The sequence below is a fragment of the Hyla sarda genome, chromosome 5 (genome assembly GCF_029499605.1).
Source record: "Hyla sarda isolate aHylSar1 chromosome 5, aHylSar1.hap1, whole genome shotgun sequence".
Lineage (NCBI taxonomy): Eukaryota > Metazoa > Chordata > Amphibia > Anura > Hylidae > Hyla > Hyla sarda.
In genome coordinates, this window is record NC_079193.1 from 270228592 (window position 1) to 270242793 (window position 14202).

At 47.6% G+C, this 14202-nt stretch overlaps 1 protein-coding gene across 13 annotated transcripts in view; it reads right to left on the minus strand.

The window, feature by feature from the left end:
• Positions 1–14202, minus strand: part of TMEM241 (transmembrane protein 241) — a 194884-nt gene that overhangs the window by 83046 nt on the left and 97636 nt on the right. Inside the window, exon 14 of one of the 13 annotated variants that reach the window (XM_056521716.1) lies at positions 331–384. The exons of 9 other annotated variants lie outside the window; for them this stretch is intronic. In XM_056521716.1, coding sequence (XP_056377691.1) covers positions 346–384 — 39 coding nt within the window. In that variant the 3' untranslated portion in view covers positions 331–345. Of the gene's footprint in view, positions 1–330; positions 385–3237; positions 3448–6699; positions 6728–14202 lie in introns of those variants that run through there. 3 more of the 13 variants (XM_056521719.1, XM_056521718.1, XM_056521717.1) reach the window with 3 other exon arrangements.

The window sequence follows — 14202 nt, forward strand, 5'->3', positions numbered from 1 at the left end:
TTAGTACGTACCTGGCAGACAGTAATAGACATGCTTAGGAAGGATCTGCGCGTGTCTTGGGGATAAATGGCTATGTTGTGAGATTACCATAACACTGTGGCTAGCTTTTTGTGAACTGGTATTTCCTGCTTGACTTTTCTTTTTTTGACTACAATCCCACAATTCCATTTTCCTCCCTCCCACACATCAGCCACCTCCACCCATTGAAACATAAAATGAGCTGCATCCATTCAAAAGACCTGTGGTTTTCAGTCAGGGTGCCTACAGCTGTTTCATTAGTTGCAGATTGATCTCTCTCCCACCAAGCGATCGCTCCACCCATTGAAGCAGACAGGCTCCCTGTCATCAGCTGACTAGTGAGTCAGGTCTCGGTCGCATTGCAAGCTGGGAAAAATTTGAGACAACAGTCATTTTGTATGCTGTTAAAAAGAAATATTGGGGTGAAAATCACATAAGAATTGTGAGAAAACCGTCACACACAGGTAAAGACACTATATTATGAACTATACTAACTGTACAGCCCCTGTAGCATAGTCAAATAAAGAAAAATTCCTGGAATACTCCTTCAAAGCCTATGACTAGTTGATATCGCTATACCTTAGTCCAGTGATTCCCAACCGGGGTGACCCGACACAATGGGGTGTCGCGGGATTTTGCCAATAAAATTATTATTTTTGCAGGAGGGAAGGGAAGTCTGTGTGCGCTTTGCTGTGTCTGCGTACACAGCGTCCGCCTCCCCCTGCGGCCCAGTGAGTGAGTGCCCTGTCTGTGCCCTGCAGGATAAGGGAAGAACGTGGAAGCTGCTCTGGATTCCCATGCCGATGTAGTGACCCATGCCCTAGCGTCCCCTCCCCCCAGCAGCGCAGTAAATGAGTGCCCTGCCGGAGCCCTGAGTCGATGCCCTGCCAGAGAGGGGAAGAATGTGGAAGCTGCGCCGAATTCCAGTGCCGGTGAAGTAAAGAAAAATGGCTTGCTTAAGGTACTGTATTCTTTCCACCCCTATGTTACCCCTTCTAATCCCTGTCCACCCCACTCACCATCACCCATGTCAAGCCCCCCCTCTCACCCATGTCTACCCACCTGTCATCCATGTCCACCCCCTGTCTATCCCAATCACCCACGTTCATCCCCCCCCCCCATCACCCATGTCCACCACCCTATTCACTCCTCTTTTCCCCCCCTCTTTTATACCCCTGTCATCCATGTCCACCTTGGCCACCCCTGTCCATCCCCCTTTCACCCATGTTCACCCCCCTGTCCACCCCTTTGACCACCCCCAGTCTACACCTCTGTCACCCATGTCCACCCCCCTATTCACCCCTTTGTCACCCCAGTCCACCCCTGTCACTCATCTTCACCCCTCTTAACCGCTTGTCACCCTTGTCCACCCCTCTGACCCCGTCTCCCATGTCCACCCTCCTGTCATCCACTTCCACCTTCTATCCACCCCTCTGTCATCCCTGTCCATCCCAGTGTCACCCATGTTCACCCTATTGTCCACCCTTGTTACCACCTTGTCACTCCTGTCACCCCCGTCACCTATGTACACCCTCCTACATCCCTCTGCCACCCATGTACAATGCTCTACACCCTCAACACCCCTCTGTCACACCTGTACACCCCTCTATCACCCACACCACCCCTCTGTCACCCATGTGCACTCCTCTACACACCTCTCACCCATGTACACCTTTCTACACCCCTCTGTTAGCCCTTTACACCTATACGTCCCTGTATTCCTCTTCACTTGTAAAAGGGGAATCTAAAGGCTAATGCTGGTAAAGTGCGGAGCCTAATAGATTTGTTTTGCAGGTTTAACGGTGAAGAGTTGTGGATGAAAGAAATGGTCATGACGGTCCAGACCAGAATGAGACAAACAGGGAACGATGCTTATCAGAGAAAACATAATTTGTGAGTTGCTGTATAAAGCAGCATTGTAAACTACATACCCACAGAAAATAGATATTGTGCATTGCGGCTTCACCCCCCCCCCCCCTCCTTTTTTTTTTTTTTTTTTGCTTGTCAACTTCGGTAGGGGTGCCCACATATTTATTTTTTTTCCCCCCCGAGGGGTGCCTTGAGCCGGAAAAAAAGGTTGGGAAACACTGCCTTAGTCACAAACAGGGTAGACTGTCAGTCACTAAGCAGGACCGCCCAGACTTTTTACCCCAGAATAAGCAGAAATTCCAGCATATTACATGGCATGCTCAATCATTTTTCAGCTTAGCACCCAATGCATTCAACATGGAGCTCTCAGAATAGCATGTTTAAATGGACACTTTACATAAGTGCACAGCTAAAACCTGCATAAAATCTACTTTTACTAAAGTTCTGTATTTAAATTGTAACTAAACTTTTCAGGGTAAGCTGACATGCGTGTCCATGAGGAGTAGCACTATTTCTGGCCATTATATAAAACTTCTATATGACCTTATGACCAGTTTACCCCACTGCAGAGGGTAAACTAAGATGTTTCCATATACTGTACACACAGAAGAATGGATACTGCTTCTCCTTGGATGACATTATGGAGCAGTATTGAGCAGTGTAAGTTGCAAATCCAGCACTGGGGGGATATAATACTTACTAGCACTTTAAGCAGCTTTTCTGGGTACCCCTCTCTCTGCTGTCTTATTATACAGCTAGCTCCAAAAACTTTTTATGTTGTTACTGATTTAAAATTAGATGTACATAGTCAGGATTAGGTACTGAGTAACTTTTTTTTTTTTTGGGGGGGGGGGGGGGGGGGGGATTTGACAGGTATTCTTTGAGAGAGCTCAGGCAGCAGGCAAATGGCTTAACAGCTTGGTTTTGTGTAACCTTGTAGATTGTAAGCCCTCTCATCTACTGTATCAGTCTGTCATTTACTCAGTTTCACATCTATTATACTTTTGTTTGTGTTCTGTATTTTAACCCCTTATAATGTACAGCACCCTGGAACCAAGGGCGCTTCAAAAAATTAATAAAAATGTGCAGAATACGGTGAATGGCAAGGAATCAAGATGATGTAGCTTTAAATGCTGCCCAATCTTTTTTACTTTTCCTTTTTTTTTAAACAAGATTTTCAGTTTTTTTCTCAACAGGATTGTAAAATACATACTCTCCACAAAACTGCATTATTTTTAAAACTTTACAAAAATAGTTGCAGCAAATCGATTTAACAGTAAATATAGGAATAATCAAACACCGTTTTCACCATTCAGAGTAATCTATAACGTAAGAAATGACAAAATCCATCACTGCAGTAGTCTGGTAGACAATTAAGAACTTCACTTTATTATGACTACATGATCTTTTAGTCTTATATACTTGAAAGAAGAATGGTAAATCACAATGGCTGGACAGGAAGAAGCAGACAGGGCTCCAGTGTCCTTACTTGACTTCCCAACCAATGCCAGTTCATAAAAACAGATGACAGGTTGAGGGCAGGAGAGATCATGTGCCTACCTGTTTAGAAAACAGAGTTAGAAAAGTTGGCATCTAAGACCAGAGGGAGTGATTTGGCCTCTCAAACATAAAGAAAGTTGCCAAAAAAATTGTTCAGTTGTTTCGACTAAAACATTTGCACAATGGTAGTTTAAACTGTTTTGGGAGTATCTAGAAAAACAGGAGGTTCATTATGTTTGCTTTTTAGTGGACAGTCTTATCAGTAATCGCTCTGTAATCGCCTTGTTTCTTGCCAATGTTTTATACCATCATCTGCTACCTTGTCCAAAAACAATAAAAGTGCATTTTGAAACCCTTGTACAAAAATAACTCTAAGCAATTATTTACACAAGATTGCATGTAGTAAAGATGGTTTGTTAAAGTCTTCATTTCTTTTTTTAAACTGTAATTTTTATTAAGAGTTTTTCAAAATACAAATCAAAATCTAGAAATACACAAAACAGCATGGAGATGGTAGACCCAACAGTTACCAAAATAAAGTCTTAATTTATGCTCATGAGTTTATAATAGGTTTCATGCTGGCCATACACGTGTGACTTACTGCCCACAACAGGGCTGACTAACATCCTATTCTATGGGATTATTTGTACAAAGATTGCCAGCAATATGCCACCAAAATAAACTTCCTCGAAGTGGCAAATCGGCCAAATCTTTTTTTTCTTCCAGTCAAGATGAATAAAAAAAATAAATAAAAAATACAACATGAAAAGAAGAATAAGCAACTGGAAGAAATCCACCCTGTCAGTTCCCTTTTTGGCAGTTTTGGCAAACATGAAATAATTGCCTGCCAGGCCCCAGATTTTAATCCAATTCCCACAGAAATCAGTAGGACGTGTCTATAAGATGTGTCTACCTATTAACAAGTCTATTAGATGGATGTTTTAGAGGGGGGTTTCTTACACATGCAAATCATAAAGGAAATATATGTGATATTCAGTACATACACAGCAAGGAATTCTGTGTCCCAACCATCTCGAGAATGGGGTCCCACTGCATGGAGCGGTGGGTCAGTATGGGCTCCATGCATTTTCTATGGGCGTACTGGAGATACCGATAACCTCAACATTTTTAAAGGTTGGCTCTAAATGTTGTATAAATTTGTGGCTTTAAACTAGAAAGGTCTTTATATACAGTGTACGGTGTCCATTTTAGGACATAGTCAGTAGTCAGCGTAACTCCGTGCCGTGTCAGGCGAAACATCGTCCCGCCTCCTCCCTCGGACCAATCCCCATCAGGTGTCATCTGCAACTCATTCCTCCATCATCCGAAACTCCCTCATCCGATACTCCATCATCCCTCAGATGAAAAACCTTCCTGCCGTGTAGCAGAGCAGAGTCAGTGTCGGCTCTCTGCTATACGGGTTCTGCTGTACATGCTATTCAGTGCTATACAGACTCTGTAGAACATGTAGTGTCTGTAGTACACGTGCAAGTTTCACATCTTCCACTCTGCTCTACATGATGTGCAGCATCGGCTCTACTATGTGACAGGAAGTTGCGCATGAGGGAGAATCGTCTGAGGCATGATGGCATTTTGGATGAGGGAGTTTCGGATGAGGGAGAAGGGAGTTGTGGCTGACGACTGACGGCGATTGGTCCGAGGGAGGAGGCGGGACGCTGTATTGCCTGACGTGGGACGTAGTTACGGCTGACGATGTCCTAAAATGGACACCGTAACAGTGAGCAGCGTTTGCTTTAACGTTCTGGCAAGTTTTATTCCTATATACAAGACAACAGAAATAAGAACAAATAAAATGAAATATACCAGTTACAATCTAAAAGTATATCACATGTACAGTGGTCCCTCAACATATGATATTAATTGGTTCCAGGAGAACCATCATATGTTGAAACGATCATATGTCGAGTATGTATGTCTATGTAAAAATGGTAATTGGTTCTGGGGCCTTGGAACCATTGTATGTTGAATACATATCTCTATGGGAAACTGCTAATTGGTTCTGGGATGACCATTGTATGTGGAGTGTATGGGGAGTGTTTAACAAACCAGGGTGCCTCCAGCTGTTGCATAACTACAACTCCCAGCATGCATGTACAGCCATTGACTGTCTGGGCATGCTGGGAGTTATAGTTTAACAACAGCTGGAGGCACACTGATAGGGAAACATTGATGTATGGGGTGTATAGTGTGTATATGTATTGTATGTGATGTGTGACATCACATACAGTACTGTACAGTTCTTTAAATACCTTCAGGGGGGACAGAATGTCCTCCATTACGATCCTGCTGACTACAGCTCTATAGGAAAGGAAGGGGAGGGCAGCCAGCAGCTCATTGGATGCCTGCAGCAAGATGCTGCAGGCTATTGGCTATGGCTGCACTGGGGGGGCGGGGCTTACACGGAGCTCACAGTGGAAGCCTGCGTGAGTTAGCAGGACAGCATGTGAGTAACAGGAGGCAGAACGGGGCACACAGGAACATTAAACAACTATCGGTCAGTTGCTGAAGTTGTCAGCGCTGTCAGATAGCTGTTTGTACGATGGCCCCGACACACAGCAGCATCATATGTCGATGCTGCCTTCAACATACGATGGGCTCTGAGAGGCCATCATATATTGAAATGATCATATGTCGGGGCCATCATAAGTCGGGGGATCACTGTATCTGGTTATATAATTGACTAATGTCAAAAATAAGAAATGAATGGAATGATTGGAAGTAAACTGGAATAAAAAAACGTATAGCAGCCTCTGTGGATGTTAAAGTTTAGCAAATTCGAAACACTGCCAGGAGCAAAAAGGTCATTCATTTTAAGTCCAACTAGCAAAAACAAGATAAAGCGAATACCAGTTGGTAAATATGTTTTGCTCATTTACATTTAGCATAAAAGGGCAAATAACTGTACCCAAGGGATGAATACATTCTCTAAGCCAAACGATCCAGAATTTTAAGGGGTTTTCCCCCTTGTCCACAGGATAGAGGATATCTAGCTGATTGCAGGGGGTTCAACTGTTGGGGCCCCCGTAATCTCGAGTACAGTATTTAGCCCTGTCAGTTCCCGCAGGAGAATGAATGGGGAGGCAGCGCACATGCAGAACCCACCATTTCATTCTAACAGGAGACTGGAGTCCATACCCTTAAATTTTTAGTTTAAGGGAACCTGCATACTACTTTTCTCTCCTTAAACAGATTATAAAGTCAGACTTTTTGAAATTACATACCTTCAATCTCTAGTCAATTGTAAATCCCCATATGCACCATCAAAACCCTTTAGAAAGAAAACTGTCCATTGTCGAAATCAATGTGTCATAACTTTATGCTGCCAACAAAGAGGACAGAATAGGTGCTCTAAATGCAAAAAACATTTTCAGTTTTAGAGAATTTCCAAGTGATCAGAATATACTGAGTACCCAATTTTTGAATGTTGAAAGAGCAATAAAGATCTTGTATAAAATCAAGACCATCCTAAAGACTTCCCAAACCTTGCAATATGTAGCCCATATATATAGAATGATGACAGCATCCAGTCCATTTTATGTACAGGGTGATTTAACATGAAAAGGCCCAATGCCTATCCAAGTTTTATCTATACACTACAAATGTTTAAAGTGATTTGTATCGGTGACACGGCAGATGTCCAGACAGTAATCCCGTTCTGTTCAGGCATGTACCAGCATATTCTCCGATATGGACGCCACTTGTGCTCGATAAGGACACATTCTGAGCCCAAAATTTTTACTTTCTGGCGATTGGCCTTCCCACTGAGGTAAAAAGTAACTGGCACAATAAACAAGACTGAGGGGACTGAATGTCATCTCATTACAGTTATGTATTATTACACACAACTGATCTGTTCTATGCATGTTATATTTTACACAAATTCATACACTACTTTGTACTTTCAATGAACATTTTGTCCTTTCCTCTGCTCTTTCTTTGGAGTGCAGATATCACAGCTGGAAGGTCCATTTAATGTTGCACAATATTATCTGTAAATTGGAGCGGTCTCTTGAAAAAACAAAAACACGCATACACACATTCTCTGAGGAATGCCAGCTGTCTGTATTCTCAGACAGTGAGTAAATACTTTCTTGGGCATTGGACACAAGAGTCTCCAATAACTAACCAATACAGCAACTGTTGTTTCTGTGAAAGGAAAAGAAGCCAACCAAGGGCAGGGGGAGCTGACAATGTGCAGCTCGATAATGGGTACACTCAAACTCTGGGGAGGTCATGTTTTCACATATTTTGATGCCCTGTATGTATATATGCTTTCCCTATGCAGACATCTGTATTAAATAGTAATGCTCCACAATGACTATAGTTACAGGACTAACTGTGAACAAACACTAGAGTAGGGATATGCATCTCTGTAAATTAGGGATGCACCGAAATTTGGGCCGCTGAAAATTACCGTCCGAAAATGCCCCTTTCGGCCTTTTCAGCTAAGGTGATTTCCTGCCGATAATTGTGGTGGGAGTGGCCTAAAATAGGGGTGTGGCTTTGAACTTACACTCTCTTCGGTGTGAGGTGCAGAACTGCACACCGGCACCTACACTGCCTCATCCTCCCTGTGCCGTGGGAGGGAACTCTGTATTCCCTGCTCCAGATACACCCCCCCCCAGTGCGGGCCCAATGTCCATTAGGGGCCCACTGTCACTCCTCTCAGCAGTGCCTAGCACTGGGAGGTGGTGACTTAACCCTTACACGGCTGACCGCCGTGTGTATACGGCGCAGCCGTGCGGAAGGGTGTATAAAGAGAGCAGAGGAGCTGAGCTTGCTTCATACTGACTAATGCCAGACATCACGTGATGTCCGGCATTAACCCTTTTGACGCCCCAATGGTGGAGTTTAAAAAGTAGATTTTTGGACTTACCCTAAAATCTCTTTCTTGGAGCATCTATTGGGGGACACAGGACACCATGGGTATATGCTGTTGCCGCTAGGAGGCTGACACTAGGCAAAAAGACAAAAAGAAGTCGGCTCCTCCCGGCAGGATATACCCGCCCCTTGACACTGAGCAACTCAGTTTTGTTCCAAAGCAGAAGGAGAACCGACCAAGAAAGAAGGTCCGAACATAAACCCAGACAAGAAAGGAGCCGACCGCAAAATAACACCCCTACACCGGAGGAGGCGAAAACTGTCTCACAAACAAACCAATGGGTGGGTGCTGTGTCCCAAATAGAAACAAGGGTCTCGGTGTATTTTAGCAACTGGGTGTAACGAAGTGCACCTGAGTTTCCACAATGCTCAGTGTATAATCAAATCCACCATAGAAAGCACTTGTACAACACTTATGTTTCAAGACTATTACACTTTACTTCCAATTTATCTTCATATAAGAATACTTTTCATGCAGGAATAGTGTACTTGAACATATTGCAAAATCACCCAGTGCATACTTGCCGATACGTGATCACAGCTTTACAACGGACTTCTTCGGCTCCAGCCGGAGCTCAATGTGAACATGTCCAATAGTGCTGTGAAACCTGCTTCCTCTGAAATCAGCGTAGAGAGCTCACCAGCCTGGTGAGCTTGATTGGCGACGTTTCAGGATCACTCCCTTTCTCAAGCCTGACGTGAGCAACCCACCACCACATTATATAGACCTCGATCTCGCGAGAATTCATGTCTAAAAGTTAAAATCATTATAAAATATAGTGGTAGATGGTACACCCATATAAATAATCATCTGAACAGTATCTACAAAAAATACACTAAAATTACAATATTCATTAATACCATTTGGGGTCAAAGCATTTAACTTAGAAATCCAGAATACCTCCCTCTTCAATAACCTGTTCTTTAGTTCTACACTGTTTATTCCATTTATTTCTTACAACACCATCCATTTTAGATCGCAAACTTGGTGCTGGTTCTGTGCCAAATGTCTGGCGACACTCGATTCCCCAATGTTTAGAATTCTCTTTTTCTTCCTTTTCCTGTACGCTCTTTTTTACCATGTTTCTGATGGTACTTTTATGCTCATTAATACGAATTTTAATAGATCTAGTGGTTTGTCCAATGTATATCTTACCACAAAGACACTTGATAAGATATATTACTTGTTTGGTGTCACAAGTAAACCATCCACGTATGGGAATTTTTGTTCCCTTCATTGGATGAGTTACTGTGTCCCCTTTTATAATCCCACACACGACGAGGCCAGTCCGGAGCCACTAGAATCGCCGAGACGCCCTCTGCCTTGAGCTTCCGAACAACCCTGGGAAGAAGTGGAAGTGGCGGGAAAGGTAGGGGAGAACGAAGGGGGTCCAAGGGACCACAAGAGCATCCACCGCCAGAGCCAGGGGATCCCGAGACCTGGACACGAAGCGAGGGACTTTCCTGTTCTGGCACGACCCGAACAGATCCAAGTCTGGGGTCCCCCAACGGTGACAAATTTGATCGAAGACTTCCGGGTGAAGGGACCACTCGCCCGGGTCTGCGGTGGAGCGACTGCGGTGGAGACGTCCGCCTCCCAATTGTCGATCCCGAGAATGTGCACCGCAGAAATGGCTGGAATGTGAAGTTCCGCACAAAAGAGGATCTTCGACACCTCCCTCATGACCGCTGAGCTGCGGGTGCATCCCTGGCGATTTATGTATGCCACGACTGTGGCTTTGTCCATATGCACCCGGACTGGAAGGCCCCGAAGCAGGCGACTCCAATGCAGAAGGCACAGGAAGATCGCCCTGAGCTCCAGAATGTTGATGGGGAGCCCGGACTCCGACTGAGTCCAATGGCCCTGGACTGTCTGGTCCCGAAAGAAACTTCCCCAGCCGAGGAGACTCGCGTCAGTGGTCAGGACATACCAATGGTGAGGCAGGAAGGAGCGACCCTCCCAAAGGAGGGGGGACCGAAGCCACCAAAGGAGGGAGCGGTGAACTCTGGGGTGGGAGCCAGATTCGGTGGTGGAGGGACAAAAGGAGATTTGTCCCACAGAGAGGATGGCCCACTGGAGGGGATGGTATCGAAATTATGCAAACGGAACCGCCTCCATAGAGGCCACCATCTTGCCCAGAACTGACATGCAGGTGAGGATGGGAACCAGACCCAGCCACCGAAGGAAGCAAATCCCCGAGAGAAGCTCCCGAGCTTGTCCTCCGGAAGAGATAGACGAGCAGCCACCATGTCGAAGCGGATCCTGAGAAACACCAGGGATTGGGATAGAGTGATGTTGAGGCTGACCTGATTCTGTTCCAGAGAGGGTGCCTTGATAAGCAGGTCATCCAGGTAGGGGAGAACCGAGACACCCTGTGAGTGGAGGAGGGCCACCACTGCCGCCAGCATCTTGGTGAATACCCAGGGCGCGGTCTCCAGACCGAAGGGCAGAGCGACGAATTGAAAGTGACCCACAGGAACCGCAAACCTGAGAAAACGCTGGTGGGCCGGAAAGATAGGGATGTGAAGTAGGCATCCCGAATGTCCACAGAGGAAAGGAACTCCCTGTGATCCATGGAGGCAACAACAAAGAGATTTGAATATAAACCTGAAAACCATTCCTGAGGAGGGACCGGAACGATCACGCCCTGGGACAGAAGTGAACGAAGGGCCACCTGAAAAGCTGCAGCAAGATCTGGAGATCGAGGAGGGAGGGACCAGAAAAACTATTGCAGGGAATAGAAGAGAATTCTATGCGATAGCCCTGAGAGAAGACATCTCGAACCCAAGCATCCTGAACTTGCACCAGCCAGATTTCCCGAAAGAGGGACAGGCGACTCCCCACCCGAGGGGAGTACTCGGATGGGGGCACACCCTCAGGCAGAGGGGGGCTTGCGAGTTCCATATTTGGAAGAGGGGCGGTTGGGGCCAGACCCCGACTAACAGGAAGTGGGAGAGTCTTGAAAGATGGGGCCCTCTTATCCTGAGTGGCCGCTGGTTTGTCCGTGCGGTCCGAGAAACGAAAGGGGTGAAAGGAAGAAATCTTCCGCCAAGAACCTGAACAGCGTGGACGATTTTGGGGCAAGAGGGAACTCTTGCCTCCGGTGGCCTTAGAGATGATCTCATCCAAGTGTTTGCCAAATAGCGGAGACCCCAGAAAAGGAAGTTCAGTAAGGGAACGCTTAGAGGCCGCGTCTGCATTCCAAGCCTTAAGCCACATGGAGCGCCGAAGAGCCACCAGATTGCCCGAGGCAAAGGCCGCGCAGCGGGCCGACTCCAAGGAAGCCGAGCAGAGGTAGTCCCCTGCATGAGCGATTTGTTGAGCTAAAGTAGCCAAATCGCCTGAAGAAGCAGGGTATTTCTCTGGCACAATTGACAGGCCCAAACCGAGAGGGCTTTGGAAATCAAGGTGGAGGCAAAGGCTGGGGACAAGGCAGAGCCTGCCGCCTCAAAGGCAAATTTCGCCAGATTATCAATGCGCTTATCTGAGGGATCTTTAAAAGGAAGCTGCGTCGGGGAGCGGCAGGGTAGTGGTTTTAGAAAGCCGCGACACAGGAGGGTCCACCTGAGGAGACGAGGACCACTTTGTAACGAGATCCTGAGGGAAGGGAAAGAGAGCCCTGAGCTTCTTAGTCCCGTGGAAGTGTTTATCCGGATGCTTCCAAGCCGCCTCTAACAGCTCCTCAAATTCAGTGTGTGGGCTGAAAAGCTGGGGTGCCTGATGAGTGCGGCGGAAGGAGACTTCAGGGGTTACACCGGAAGTTCCTGGGTCCTGTAGATGGAAGGTGTCCCTGACTGCCGACACCAGACTGTCCACCATATCTGACATGCGGGAAAACTCTTCAGAGTCAGAATCTGAATCAGAGTTCCCAAGCTCACCGGGGGACTGGGAATGGTCTGGAGGAGTTCTGGATCGGGAGGAGTTGGACAGGGAGTGGGGGCGTGGAGAGCAGGAGCGGACACTGGGTGACTGGTAGCGGTGGCGCCTGGAGGTGGAATGAGAGCGGGAGCAGTAGCTGAGGTGGGAGGACCCACTGCCGTCTTCCTAGGGGCAGGGCCAATGGAGGACCACCCCAAGGCGGAGACCACCTCCTGGGAAACCCTGGCCAAATCGGATATAGTCAGTGAAATGAGACCGGAATCTCGGGAGTGGAATCAGACCATCCGCCGGCCGGAGGACCATCCTGCATGGTAGTCAGGGGAGGATTGGGTCGCAGGGACGAACAGGGTGGACAAGTAGGTTCAGAAGAACCACCAGGCATTTTGGATTGACAGCTAAAGCCGGCGTAGCAAGTGCCCAGAGCAGGGACCGCCTGCCAGGGGGGGGGGGGGGGGGGGGAGTCGGGTCTGGGCTCAGACATAAAAAGGGGTACTAGTGATTCAGACAACCAGACAGACACAGAATGATTTCACCCAGGTCCTGTGTCCAGAGAAGAAGGTCCTGAAGGCACGCTGGAGCTGCAGAGGATGACCACAGAAAAGCAGAGCAGAGTAGCCGAGCTGTGTATGCAGGCAGGTCCGCGCTGGCCAGGAGAAGAGGAGGTGGAGGAGGAGGGGCCAGCTGACCCCTGTAGCGCATGCAAACTCAAGAGTGGTCAGAGCCCTGATCCCCAGAGCGCTTCATCTCATAGGAGGGGGAGAAGGGGGGAAAGAAAGAACCAGCCCCTCTGCAGCGCACGCTCCCACAGGGGAGGTTAAAGCAGTAGGTCCTGGTCATGCGCTGGAAGCTGAGAGGCCGCCAGAATGAAGGGGAGGAGCTCTATTAATGCTGGAGGTGCAATGCTGCACTGAGAAGTGGGCGGAACTAACTCCCTGCAGCCAAGTTGGCCCGAGCCGCGGGCTCAATTAGTAACAGTGCCCGTGGCCCGGACTGGCAGAGGGCGGGTGCGCAGGAGGAGTCTGCAGCTCAGCGATAATAAGAGCGCAGCGGAAAGGAGAGACAGTGGCGTCGGAACACAGGGGAGACCGAGCTGCAGCACAGTGCCGTCCGCCCGCAGCCCAGACCCCTCATAGAGAACGCAGGATCCCTCTGGGAGACAAACCCCCCATGCAGCTTCTGACTCCCCAAGGTAAAAGGTGGAGCCCCCTTTATAAAGGCAGGAATGTAGGGGAAGACAGAGGGGAGCTGAATAAATGTTTACCCCTAGTGTGCCAACATGGCTGTGAGAAGCACCCCCAGAGCTCCCCAGCCTCTACTAAGCCCCCAAGCATCATGGAGAGTGGGAGAGGAAGTAGAGAAGCCATGTAGCTGTTGAGGAGGGGGGGGGTGGACGACATACTGACCCACATAGAACACAGAACATACTCACCCCCTGTAGTCTTCGACCAGCTAGGGCCACCTGCCTTAAGCCGACCTGGCAAACAAGGGCAATTGGGGGACCCAGACCCAGGGTACACCACCCAGCACTGGTTGCTGGTGAGGAGGGGTTAACGGCCTATTCAACAATGCACCGTGCCCCTAGCTCGCATGTGGGGGATCAGGCAGTGCCATGCGTCTGTCGCCCCACGCTAGAGAACATTTAAAAACAAAAAAGGAGAAAATATCTAATTATACCCTGAAACTAAGCAAAAAACTAAAGAAAAAAGACCAGGTCTGGAGAGCACCTGACCTGTATCTGCCTCCTGCTGGACACTAAGCTAAAACTGAGTTGCTCAGTGTCAAGGGGCGATATATCCTGCCGGGAGGAGACGACTTCTTTTGTTTTTTTTTGCCTAGTGTCAGCCTCCTAGCGGCAACAGCATATACCCATGGTCCTGTGTCCCCCAATGAAGTGCTTGCAAAATGTTAAAAACAATCTGCGGTAGCTCAGTGGTGCTGATCGGGACACCCGCGGGCAGAGGTTCCCTAACTTCGTTCGTCCTGTTTGATCGGCGCTCCAATAATACAAGCCTTAGCAGCCTTTGGTAATTTGG